This window comes from Erpetoichthys calabaricus, chromosome 2, assembly GCF_900747795.2.
Source record: "Erpetoichthys calabaricus chromosome 2, fErpCal1.3, whole genome shotgun sequence".
Classification (NCBI taxonomy): Eukaryota; Metazoa; Chordata; class Cladistia; order Polypteriformes; family Polypteridae; genus Erpetoichthys; species Erpetoichthys calabaricus.
In genome coordinates this window covers 32955581-32969614 of record NC_041395.2, presented here as the reverse complement: position 1 = coordinate 32969614, position 14034 = coordinate 32955581, and the positions used below count along the sequence as shown (strand labels likewise).

General features: G+C 35.6%; 1 protein-coding gene across 1 annotated transcript in view; it reads right to left on the bottom strand.

Moving 5' to 3' along the window:
• Nucleotides 1–374: 374 nt before the first annotated feature.
• ndrg2 (NDRG family member 2) overlaps nt 375–14034 on the bottom strand; it is a 333932-nt gene continuing 320272 nt past the window's right edge. The window contains exon 16 of the mRNA XM_028793565.2: nt 375–13568. Within this exon, the coding sequence (XP_028649398.1) occupies nt 13405–13568 (164 nt within the window). The 3' untranslated portion in view covers nt 375–13404. The remainder of the gene's footprint in view (nt 13569–14034) is intronic.

Here is a 14034-nt window from a genome sequence, read left to right as displayed (position 1 = left end):
TATATATATATATATATATATATATATATATATATATATATATATATATATATATATATATATATATATATATATATATATATACACACTAGCTGTGTAAGCCCGTGCTGTAAAAAGCCCAAGCTCCTAGAAACTATTGAAATCGTCACAAGGGAAAAATTGAAATGCAGAGTCGGCGGTTTTCTTTTGCGGACGTGCTCGCCCCCTCGTCTATCAGTGGGTATTCAAATTTGACTCTGACTTGTTAAGTTGGGGCCGCCTTGCTGGCTCTTTCAGCTTCATTGCTGTAGCCTCGCACTTCCGGTCTGGACAGACAGATAGACAGACTTCCACGCATAGATGTTATATATAGTGTTACAAAGAAAAAAAACTGGTTCTTAATCCTGTTTTCCCTTTCAGATTTTATTGTAGCTATTAGTACACAGATTAATCACACAGTCAATTGATTCATTTAGTAGCTAATACTAAAATGTGCACAGTTGCCAGGAAATTGATTGCTATTGGTTACTCCATTCAGATATGCAAGTCACAAAAAATGGTACAAAAATGACACACTCCCCCCACCCCAGCCACAAAACTCCTTTGTGATTTAAAAAAAGAGGGAAAAAAATATTTAAAACAGGTTAAGATTAATATACAAGCAACTGAGAGGACTTTTGAGAAATCCACAGCTGTCCAGTTCCACCAATTTATAACATCACATCTCACATGTTTAAACTAACGATTCGTCATGAGTAATATTACATTATTAAAGATTAAAAAAATATTTTAACATTCTTTTAACATGTTGTTGAACACATTAATTAATTCCTGACAGTCTTATAATGTAATCAAGGGGCTTAATGGTGTTTATATTCCAGTCATTCTGAAGGAAACAGATTGCAGAGGTATTTATAGTCTTGACTTTTTAACACTTCTTTCTTTATTCACCGGCAAGCACAGCTCAACTAATTATTGTAACAATCTCAAGAGATGCTCAATAAATTCCATCTGCTTTGAAGGCTTATGAAACCATGAACCAGATACACATTGAAATCGTTATATAATTTGCTGAAAAGCACAAAAAAAAACTGAGGCATCTTTGCTAAACGTTACCCAGGTGGGAAGGATTGTCAGATAGATGCTTATTGCTATAAATGATGCATTTGACAAAAAGTAGTCATGTGCAGCATTGCAAGTGAAATATACATTTTTGACTCAATCAGGTCTTTTTGTTTCAACAACTGGGAGGAAGCCTTGGGTTTAGATAGTTAGTCAATAAGACAACTTTTCTATTTCCTTCGTACGAAATTTACAATAAAAAAGGGAGTATTTCTAATATGCATTACGGCATTCGTTAAGGTGCAATAGCATGACATTATGACAACTTGATTTTAGATCTCCCCCTCTCTCCCTCTCTGTAAATCTGCTTGGTTTATGTCTTCTGTTTGAGAGCAACAGCCCTTTTGATGGCTTGCCTTGTTTGACTGAAATCTGAGCAAAATGTAAAAATACAATTAAGCATGTGTTAGAATGAGGAATGCACAGTAACACTGAAAAATGAATTAAAACATTCTTATCACACAATAAAAATAATACACAATACAGCAAGAAAAAAATGAACATCACCTCATCTCCTAATTACTAGAACAATATAATTAAGCAAATGATCATTGACATTTTTTTAAACTAATGGATTTTCTATCTAAACTATTTAAAGACATTGATGAACAGTAAGATTTGAACCCTACTGATTTCTTCCAACAAAAAAGAAAATGTTTCAAACAATAACATTAATTAAGTAGCAAACTGCTTTTAATTCCCTTTGACTACTGTAAATTGTAATATCTACTTTCACAAGTCTCATTTTTCAGAAGTTAAAAACACAGCAGTTGTGTAGACAAAAGGTGAAAATGGAGACTAATGTGTGTGTTTTTAAAAGAAAAGCTAGTGGTGTAGATGTAGCCAAAGGCGTTTTGTAACATTTGGCAGGAGTTTTAAGTCAATAACCCAAATAGTTTCTACAAGGTGGCACCCTGGTTTTACTGTCAGTGTTATTAAGAGTTTATTTATAATAAAAGAATAACAAACTGTAAAAGTCACTTTGTTGTTATTTGAGAATGTTATTAAGAGAAGGTAACTGATTCTTTTAAGGGCTGTCCTGAAGTGGTCTCTACCACCGGCAGCAGCGCACCCTAACATCTCATGACCACACACCTCAGCCTTTATGCCGTGACACTTGTTGCATCGACTCAGGAGGGGGTCCTTTCTGTACAATTTGCAATGCTGGTGATAACCTCCGAGTATGAACAGAAGATAAGTTTTGCAGGAACACTCAACATGTAATTTAATTCAATATTTAATTATTACTATATTATATTTAAACATTTAATTCAATATTGTTCCCTCAATCCCGCACATATTAACTTTTACAATGTGTATGAGCCTACAGCTCCCCAATCAAAATAGCACTTTCTAATGAATATCTCATCTCTTCTTTCCAGGAAGCACACAGATAACAGAACTAACAACTGGCCGTTAGTTTTACCTGCCTTCATTTGCTGTTGTCGTAACTAGAGTGAGGCTGCTTTTTTATTTAATTTTTCATTCTTAGCATTTTTCTCTTCTTAAGTGAAATAAAACATGCATATGTCTCAGTGTACTGTGCTGTATATGATGTATTAAATATCCGTGTTATGTTTTGGAAAAAAGTTATTTAATTGTCACTCGTCAATAAAGAATAAATATTTGAAAAGGGCAGCTATCTGTTCATTTCCACAGCTAGTTTGTAGCAGTGCTACTTTATATTGCTGTCATCAAATCCAAGCAATACAGCCACATTGAAAGCTGTGTACTGATATATTAATGGATGTCATCAGATCCAAATGATTCAGCCGTATTAAAATTTGTGCATTGATGTATTAGTTACTGTCATCAAATCCAAATAATACAGCCATATTGAAAATTTTGTTTGAAATATCATTACCTTCTATGTCTGAAATACAGTACATAAGCAAACATAAAATGTAAGGTTCTGAACAAACATTGTGTCAGAAGTTAATTTCCAATGTCTAATACAGCCAAGGGAATGGGAAGAATGTGCTTATAAGACAAGATGGTTTTTGATATTGAATGGGCTATTATGGAATGGAGAGATGCAACTTAAGCTTATTAAAATATAGTATAAAGCAGTATGGAGTCTCTAAGAAATATAAGTCTATGTGTAAAAATGGGACAAGGTTCCCTTCAAAATATGTTTAAATAAATGATTAAATTAACTGATTCTTTCATTTTACTCCTGATAGGGAGCCTGGGCCTAGTCTAGCAGCACTGGGTGTAAGGTATTCCCTATGTGTGGATGGGAGGATATGCTCGTGTATATATAGGGTCTTTACATGAGTATTCACCTCTTGAGGATGCAGCTGGAAATGTACCTGGAAAAAAACCTTGCAGATGTCAGAGACCTCCACACAAACCGTAAACCTTGTTTGTAGAATGAAACCGAAGTCTCCAGAGCTGTGAAGCAGGGTCGATAAACGTGTCACTGTGCCAACCCCTTGGTGGCGTTACTAGGATGTCAATCCAGGGGTGGTCAATAAATGCTAAAAAAATGTAAAACTTTATATTTGCTGATTTTTCTTTCTCATTGAGTGAACAGATGACGCTTTGGGTCGGCATTGGCCATCCCATGCCCACTCAATACCACATCCCTGTATCTCATTCTGTTTTTTAGGCTCCTGACAATTATTAGGAAAAGGACATTAAGCAAATTCAGGGCAAAAATAGGTAACACTGTGCATATGTATAAAGGAAAAAATGTTTGAAGCACTTATAATCGAGTGCCAATCCATCAGTAAGAGAAAAACAATTTGCGTGTTTTGGAATATTTGTAGATATATTCTTTGCTTTTACACACCTAAAATATTCCAGACAAATGCCCCTTCTGCTTAATTTTCTTTGGTATACAATTTTGATGGCTTTTGATCATTTGATTGGTATTTCTGTTTGAATGTGACCTTAACAGTAATATCCCCTTTTTCAATTGGGTGATGTTCAATTTCAGTATATATGAAAAATATCTTGAAAGTGCAAATTAAATATTATGATTGTTTCAAAGAAATGTCCTCATGTACATAATTTTTATTACCTATTAATTATTTGATATTTGTACTGCTGTTACGTGATTGGATCTACTGTTGTATTCATTTCACAGATCAAGCAGCTTCTTAATCAGTATAAGGCACTTCAGCGATCACACTGATGTAGTAAGCAAAGAAAAAGAAAAAAAATGTCAGAATTTTGAAAGGTGGAAATGTAAAGAATGGCTGACACCCCAGTCCACATTAATCTCAATGCTAGAAATGGGGTTAATAATAATAATGCAAACTAAATACTGTAGGTGAGCGTGAATTAATATGTTCCAATGCAGTCACACAGACGGCATTTGAATTGTTCTGACTATCTGACCCTAATTTTTCTTTGCTTCTAACTTCACTAAACTTCTTAGACTGGACAGATTTAGTGAATACTTTATGCTAGTCATTAAGAATTCAGCCTTAGTCTTAAAGAAAGTAGAACTGTGAAGGTTAAATCTTCTGCTCTGAAAGGCTTGAGAAGCTCATCACAATAGAGCATTGTTGCTTAGAACTGCCTTTCTTGTTTTCTTAAAGCAATTGATTTTCCATGAATAAAATATATTACATGTTCTCATAGGCTGAGTAATTGTTCACAGAATTGTTTGGAAACATGGCTTATAATTGTATTGATGAAGAAAAATGAATCAATGAGTATGTGAACAATTTAAGGTTGTAGATTTTTTTTATCCAATTCTCACTGTATACATTCTACATGTGCCTATTCTTTTTAGTTAAAATGCTTTTAATCAATAAATATTGAGAAAATACTCTAAATTCAAATAAAAAAGAAAGGATTAGAAACATGCTTTAAATCAGAAAGATAAGACAACAACTCATAAATTAAATTTATTTGAAGCTGAAACTAAGTGACACCTTTTTGTACATCGTAATCGTAAAATATCTGCAGCGTAACCCATGCCATTATGAAGAGATTTCTAATGGACAGATATGCTGCTCATTTAATTAAGGTTACATCCACACTACTACATTTTCATTTAACAACCGTGGTTTTAAACAAAAATTATCTTTGTCCACCCTAGCGTTTTCACATCGTTTATGAAAAGCATAATAATACTTAAGGGCCATATAAAAAGGACCAAAACTGCATACCACGCAGATGTTCGCCTATATTGGACATGCCCGCAAAGGCAGAAAAATCCTTGAAGGGATGGAACTGCTGCTGGCCATGGCATGTATTACAAAACTATATTGCCTAGTAAAGTATTTGCCTTTTGTGGATGTATGCAGCATTCAAAATGTACAAAATTCAATTTAGGTGCATACAGGTATGCAGGACAACAAGAACCATGGAAAGTAACCTTTCTTTGTCCCCTATGTTGGAATATGGTTTTCTTCAAAGAAAGGTGATCCATCAGGGAGTGAGTTGTTGTAATGGACAGGATCCAATTGGGGAAAAGGCTACATAACAAGCACAAACAAATCAATGTGCAATCGGAGTCTGTGTTTTCAGCCATTCACGTTGTAATGCTAAGCTGGCATTTTTAGAAGTATATGGTGCTGGAGGGGGTTTTGAAAACGCTGGGGAGTGTGGACGTAAGGCGAAAACGGAGAGTAATGACTGTTTTTAAACAAAAATGTAGCAGTGTGGACATACAAAAGTTTAAAGGGTGGAGTTGGATGCTCTCGCAATATTTATTTATAAAAATGTCCATGTTTTATAGATCGTGTAGATTACTGATGGATACTGTATTCATCTGCCTCCAATATGATGCACCATAAACAACTGTGTAAATCGCCAATGTCATAGGCGTGATGACATATGAAAGATAACTTTCCATAATGCAGATGATCTTGCCTAAGACTATACCCGTGGAACCAAATTGTACTGACTTTCTGAAAATGGAAATATTACTTATTCTGTCTAGAAAAAAAAACTGTCTGGAGCCTTTATTTTTGGAATCTCAATTATTTAAATTCACAAAATTCCAGCTTATACTTTCAAATGTACTGTAGTTACTATATAAATGTTATTTTATCTCAATGTTTAATAATGAAATCGGCCTCAAGAAATTACCATGAAGTAATTTCCTGTCATGTCTGAATTGTGTAGTCATATGGAACATTAATGACAAAGCACAACAATCAGATACTAAAGTATGTCACTCTACTTTCTAAACACACTATCACAGCCAAACTGGGCACAAAGCAGTAGCTAAGCCTAAATGAAACACCAGTCTACTACTTACTACAACCCTCAATCATACCGGGCCACTTAAGGTCATCAGCAAATGTAACAAGCATGTCTTTGGGATGTGGGAGGAAATCAGAGCAGAAAACATGCAAACTCCACACAGGCAGCTACTTGGCTGGGAATCAAGGTCCCTGAAGCTGTGTGGTAGCACCATCCCTAATTAAGCTTTTCATAAAGCTAAATTTTATTTCAAAGATAAGACTGTAATCAGAACATTTCAGAGTAAAATATACATTTTATCACCCAATTAATGCAATCATTATAAACACACACAGACAAAAGTAAAAGTAGCATTAGGGAGTCTACAACATTGACATTGAGCCTGCAACAGTAATATCAGGATTTAAAGAATTCTTCAAATATTCTAAATAAACAAATATGCTTTTGTGATGTTGAACATACTGCAAAGAACTATAACCATGTTTAGGAATTTGTTGTTCTTGTTAATATATTTGTTGTGTTTTTAAGTGTAAAGACAGCAAAGTATTGTAAATTCTCATTACAGTTTTCTTTCCACACAGTTAATGAATTATAGAAACAAAAAAAAAATTCTGTAACAATTCCTTATTTCCGTTCTAATAAACAGGCTGTTGCAAATCACCAAAAAGGGCGAAACACCCCTCAGTTGCCACCTGACATTAAGATAACTGGCAATAGTTTACTGGTTGTAAGCTTCCTACAAGTCCAGCATGTCAATGTTAAAACATGAACAATGTTAAAATGAGCTCCACGGGAGTCCCAGCTTTCCATTTAGAAATAATACTATTAATACATACTATACTGTATCTCCTTGATGGCTTTCAAACCTAACATTTCTTGCCACAGAATTAAACAGGAAAATGTATATTTAGCCCTTAGTGATAAAACTGCAAAATTAATGTTTTAGTAGCAACATTACTTTCACAAAGTCAAATGTCTCCCTCTTTACAGTCTGAATCAGCTCTCCTGCAATTGTATCTAATAGAAAAACAACAAAAACATTATGTGTGGGGTGGTGGGGGTAGTGTTGGGGGGTGGCATTCAAAGACAGACAAGACAACACAGGACATCACAATACATTATGGCAAAGCACACATCTTCATCCTAATAAACCACACAGACTAGTGTTCTCCCCAGGTATGTCAATCAAGTTGTTGGCCACAAATTTCACATTTCACACTACAGCATTAAGGTTGGATTGAAACTCTGAGACAAAACTCAGAATAAGTTGGAGGGAACCACGCCTGGAGGAAACTCTCAAGTTTTCCTGATTTCCTTCAACATCTCAGATCATCATTCTTCATCATCAGCTAAGCATTTTTCTGCTAGTGCAGAGTCTGCTTTTCAGATGTGAGAGTGCCATTTTGAACGATATCTTATTTAAATAAAGGTAACAAGAATTTTGCAGTGCTTTTGTCTCAATATTAATACCGTGTGTGATGAGATGAAACTGGAGTTTCCTTTATTTTCCACTGGGAAAACAGCTATGTTCTTCAACATTAGTTTGTTACAACATGACGTAGGACTTGAACTTTGCAATGGCAATATGCTACAGCAGCGGTTCTCAAACGTCTTCATAATTTCTTGCGTGGCGGTCCCTTTAAAAATTGTTCGATGGCTCGCAGACCCTTTTATTAAAAATTAAAAAATCAATATTATTTCAAGAAAATTGGGGGCACCAAATACTTTGCACAAGGGTGCCACATACCCACTATGCGGCACTGCAGGCTGCTGTGAATAAAACATTTTTTGACAAACAATTATTTACTCAGAAAATATTAGTTAAAATTTGAATGGGATGGATGCATCTGCTTTGCCTTAACCAGTTCTTCTGTGTTTGGCTTTGTTTTGGCCAGCGCAACTCTCATATCATTTGTCACGTCTAATCTGTTTTGAGATTTTGTTTTGATAGTAAGTAGTGTGGAAAAAGCCGTCTCGCACTCATAGGTGGTTGTGAATGGAATCAGCACTCTTAGAGCCATCTTTGCAACATCCAACATGCAAAATTATATTCAAAACAAAATCAATGGAACGACCAGATCATCAAGACTTCTTTCTTCGTTGATTTTTTTAAACCGCCTCTTAGCAATCGCTTTATTTTGAATTTGTCGCATTATGAACATTTTTACTTCATTTGCGTTGAGCGGGCAATTTCACCACTTAAAACCAAAAAAAAAATGTAAAATATGTTGTTTATCTGTATCCACCTTTAGTGCTCTTATTTGCTTCTAAAATATACAAAAACAGTTCGCGAATGTTTTGATTCTGCGAAAGAATCGATAATTTTTGATTATGATAAAAATAATAAGGGCTGGTTTGTGCCGAGTGATAACGGTGAGAAAACAATGCGTGGCAGCGAATAATGGAACAGCGGATTAGTGGTCGGGTCTAGGTGGTGGGGGTAACGACAGAGCTCAGTCACTTACTTCCCCTCGGATGGTAAAGGTTAATAATTATAAAAGTATAAATAGTATAAATATGCAATCGTTTCTCACGGTCCACCGAAGCCACTTCAGACCCCAGTTTGAGAACCGCTGTGCTACAGAATTCAACAAGAATCTATAAGTGTCTTCTGAGTAAATTATTTCTTGTTTCCTGTTCAAATTATAAAGGCCATCAGGATCATGGTAGGTTTGCCAATACTCCCATGTTTCATAGTTAATACTGTAAAACACTTTTTAAGAGAAAAGAATAAGACTAGGCCTAAGCATGCATGATATCCTGCATCAGGTGATGTTGCCTCAGTTCAATTCAGAGAGTTGGAAATCTTATTTGAACCTCACATGCTATCGGTGCAAATAATATTTTGGTTAATGGCTTGTATATCTGTATTAACCGTCCCACAAAGCCTTATTCAGTATATTTGGCCTATTAGACTGAACTTCCAGCACTTTCAGTTTAATACACCGGCAACGGTGATCACTAGATCCTTATCAGTTCTTCAGTACATCCAGGACAGCCAAAACATGGAATGCTGAAAGCAAAATCAACAGCCAAAATTCAGCTGAAACATACCACATGACTTGTAGCAACACAAACCACCCAGCTCACATAACTCTGAACCTGCGCATAGACCAGCCGTGTGAACTTTTTGTCAAATCTGCATTGGGTTTTTCTTCGGCCACCCAAATTGAGAACATATAAACTCAATTATGTTAGTACTTTTATCGGGACTGTATTAGGCAGCATTATCTTGAACTTACTAGCCGTTCAAAAGATGGCTTACTTTAATGAGAATTACAAATTGGAAAAACACAATATTGGGTTTTGCAATGCTAGACATTTAAATGTAGTGCATAGCTAGACCTACAGTAGATGCAGTGAAGATAATATGGTGGACCCAAATAAAACCTTCAGACCAAAATATCTAGAAACAGGGATTCTTCAGTTACTACTATGTTTTTTTAATACAAAAATTTTCAGTTACTGTCTGGGTATGGTGCATGTGTATTTAAATTACATCCTTTTATTTGTTTAAATAACTTATTTTATTAAAATGAATATTCTATTCTCATTTGTTACCTTAGTTCTTAAAACATACAGTACAGTACATCTTTATATTTCAGTTGGTGAATGAGCACGAAAAAAGTCCCTAGTGTACAGCATCGGGGCTCAAAGGGCAACTTTATATTTTTATTATGGGAGGATTTCTTCAAATTGATTGCACAGTTGTATAAGAAAACTGATTCTAAATGCAGACTGTTCACACTGGTGGACTCCAAACTTTAAATCAAAAATATACAAGTGACGAGTGAAAGCAAGCATTCATTTAAATTTCACATTCCAAAAGCAGGTTACCATTGTTAATGTCTAGCATGCCTAAGTCCATTTTGCTTAAGCCATCACATGTGCCCACCACCTAGTGCCTTACCGATGGGGAGCCTACATCGCTGACTTCACATTGCATTTTGGGGCTGAGCTGCTGGGCTAACACTTTTGAGACAGACTTAGGAGAATTACTACCTCTCCATATTTAGCTAGCTGAAGTGATTTGGGTATATAATGAGGATGTCCCATTGATACCTGCCATCGGAAGTGTATTGGGAACACTCTACTTGGAGAATTCCTACAGGCCCACCCAGAACACACGGGAAAAATGATATGTGTTGAATGTCTCAGGACATCTCCAGAAATACCTGTTGGTACTATGTAGACTGTTTTGTTCGTTGCAATCATAAGCTATCATTAAGTCAAGCGGATAGAATGTAAGTAGAAAGAAATGGTGCATTTCTTAAACAATAAGATTCAAGACACATTCCAATATTAAACTGTTAAGTTTCATTTATTAATATTAGTAACTTTTAGATCATGAGTTTTCTGGTCCTCTTTTAGTAACGAGGTTCAATTTCACAAGAAAGGGGCTACACACATACTGTATATTTGTCGAGTATGTACAGTCACAGCAGGACATTTTTCAGAACAAGGTTATAAGTTACACATAAGTACTGACATTGACATGTCTCAAATTTCAAAGTGTTATCTCTGGTTTGCTATAATGAATGTCAGGATTTGTGTTGAAAATCTGCTTCAGGTTATTGGATTATTAAAAACAAATATATGGATTTTGTTAGCTTGTTGTAGCTCTATTGTCAGAAACAATAAGGAAGAAAAAATAAAAACTTGCATGGAAAGGAAATGCTCATATGGTGGACCAGAGAAAGTGACGTTCTACATTAGATGGGGATAATAAGGAAAAAGTAATAACATGAATCAGGTGAATACAAAGTTTAATATTATAGTTCTGTATTGAAAGTTAAGAAAAATACAATTAGAAAGTAGTCTGCTAAAGGTTCTCGGTGCAGTTAAAGTGCAGACAATCACTTTGGACCACTTCTCACCTACATATGGCAATTCATTTCCTAAAATTGCTTGCCTTCATCGATTCTCTTGTTAAGATGGATTTGTGAAAGGAAGAAAGCAAAAGTGATGCTGATGATGACAAATTAAGAGTGTGTAAAGTGGAGCGCTCCATTTAACCCACCAATGGGGCTCTTAAAAGATACAGCCTAAAAAGTAATGAGTAAGAAGGGAGGAAAAGAGCAGAGACTCATTATTTGATTATCTAACAGAAATATAAACAAATTTTAAAAAATCCTTTAAATACCAACAGAATATGAACAGAAATAAAAAGCTGCACGAAAACAGCAGGTGATCTGCCATAGGCGCATCTGCATGGTGGTCTGAAATGAAGTGGCCTTCAAATGTTACCCTGTTGTTTATACGTGTTCATCTCCTCATGATTATTCACTTAGTTAAACTTTGAAAGTGTGTGCTGGATAAAATAAAGATTGATTAGTCCCGACTGCTGCATTTTGACTATACATTTGAAGGGGACATTTACAGGCTAGTGAGCCTTGTTGAACATATCCTCAAAACTGGAAACTCCATAGAAGAAGAGGTGAGCCGCAAAAATTCGAAAAACTGCCTTCAATGTACATGTTTCCATGCCACAACAGGAAAACATTTTCTAAACTAAAATAAAGAAGCCCGGATTTTATAAGGAGTTGGATCTTCTTTGACCTGTGATCTGACTGTGTCACATGCGTGGTTTTTTAATCCAATACCTTAGAATGCTCCCCCCCCCCTCCACTGGCAGCTCCCCTTAAAGGCCAAATTCGGTGAGCAAACGTACAGACAGACAAACCAGACCATGGGGAGAAGACTATATGTAGACACATATATAAAAATGACACAAAGTTGCTCTACACTTGATCTCCCCCTTGTAATAAGCATACAAAATATAATGGAAGCACTAATCATTTAGGTTTTATTTTTAATAGTCCAATGTCAAAAACCAAAACCCCAGTTCTATGCTTCATTTTTAACTTTATGTTAATTATGCCTGGATTAATAAAAAAAAAAAAGAAATAACATGGCATGCATTTATAGAGACAGAATGTGGGAGAGCGAGAGAAACAGAGAGTGAGAGAGATAAATAGGGGAAATAAAAAAGGGCCGAATGCTTCCAAGAAACAAACAATAAAAGTAAAGTTAATGTAAATGAACATGCCACATTTCTGGTTGAAAAAATATATATATATTTACGTATGTATATGCACCATTTTGTTGCCAAAAAAGTTAGATTTAAAAAGAGCAAGGAGCATGAAAATTACATTTTATTAATTATTATAGTTATAATATTTAATCATTATTATTTTTATTATTTAATTTTAATCACTACCAATATTATTATTGTTGTTATAAAAAAAGTGTTTAAAACTCTTGTGGCAAAATTTAGAATAGGTCTGCATTTTTTTTTTTTTTAACTGGAGACTTTGTAAAATTTACTTTCTTTTATGCCTGGAAAATTATTTAATTGATTGATTGCTTAATTTAATTTTCTGAACAGGGGAACGTAGCATATTTAGATTACTAAGCGCTAGGTAGGAGTCGACCCTGAACCAAGACACAAGTCCAATGCAGGGCAATCTACTCACACCAGGCCAGTTCGGTTAACATGCACATTTATGGGATTTAGAAAAAGAAAAAAAAAGGACCACCCGGAAAAACACCCACATGCACAGAGGGAGAACATGCAAACTCTAAAGAGACGGTGATCAAGCCGGGCTTTGAATCATGGGCTGTAGATTTGTGAGGCAGCAAACGTAAGTGCAGTACCTCCATTAATTATTCAATCAATCAATCAATCAATCAGTTACTTCATCTATTAAAAATAAACTCAGACTCAGAGTATGTATTCATCAAGAAAGGCAATGGTTTTAAAAGAAAATGTCTGCCTGATTAGGGATGAATAGGAGTCGGAGTCTACAAATAAGAAGCTTTGTCATCCTCATAAAAATGTCATATAATGTGTATCACTGAATGGTCAATCTGTCCAGACCTATTCTGAAGTCCACACAGAGCTATTAACACCCAAAAATAAACAAACAAAAAAGAAAATAAAAACAAACAAAAGAGAAACAATAAAAAATAACATTTCTTTGATCGTTGATCTTTAAAATGCCTCTTGTGAGTAACTCTTGTGTAGTAATGCAGTTTCCTTCCTTTGAGATGGCTAACATTGTCACGTTGGTACAGTAGATCAGATCCGAGGAGGACTCACTGCAGTTCCTGGCAGTGTCCAGGAGGGGGTCCTCTCTAACAGGAAACCTCCATGGTCTGGGAGGGGCTTGAAGCCACCTGGCCGGCCTCACTGCCCTGGGACAGGGTGCGGGAACGAGATCGTGTTCCATCAATAGAATAGGAGCTGGACAGGGAGGCTGTGCGGGATCGAGACAGGCGTGTCATACAGGCAGAAGCCACTGTAAGGGGGGAAAAGAAGAAGAAGAAATATTTATTTGGGATGACAGACAGTAGGAATTAAGAAGAAGAAGCAGAGGAACATTACAACAGTCACTTTAGATTGAAAGTAAATGCACCAACGACAGTGAGCACCTTTCAGATTTCTCTGTCTACACAACTGGTCCTCTGTTTGTGTGAGTCTGTGTGTCTCAGCAGCAGCTGTCTTGTGCTTCTTCCTTTACCACAAGTTTCACTCAGTTTTCAAATCATGTTGTATCTCCTAATTCTGATGTTTTTGGCAAGTGCTTAGGTTCAATCACCTTGAAAGTGTGTTGGGTTTTTGGCCATTTCAGTACATTCTCATCTCTATCTTACCTTCACACCAAATCACAATTTACTGTGCCAATGCGATAAGTCAAGAGGCTTTATTATTGAACAATAAAAGATGGGAAGAGTGAAAAGTATTTCTATTTAAATGTAGAAAAC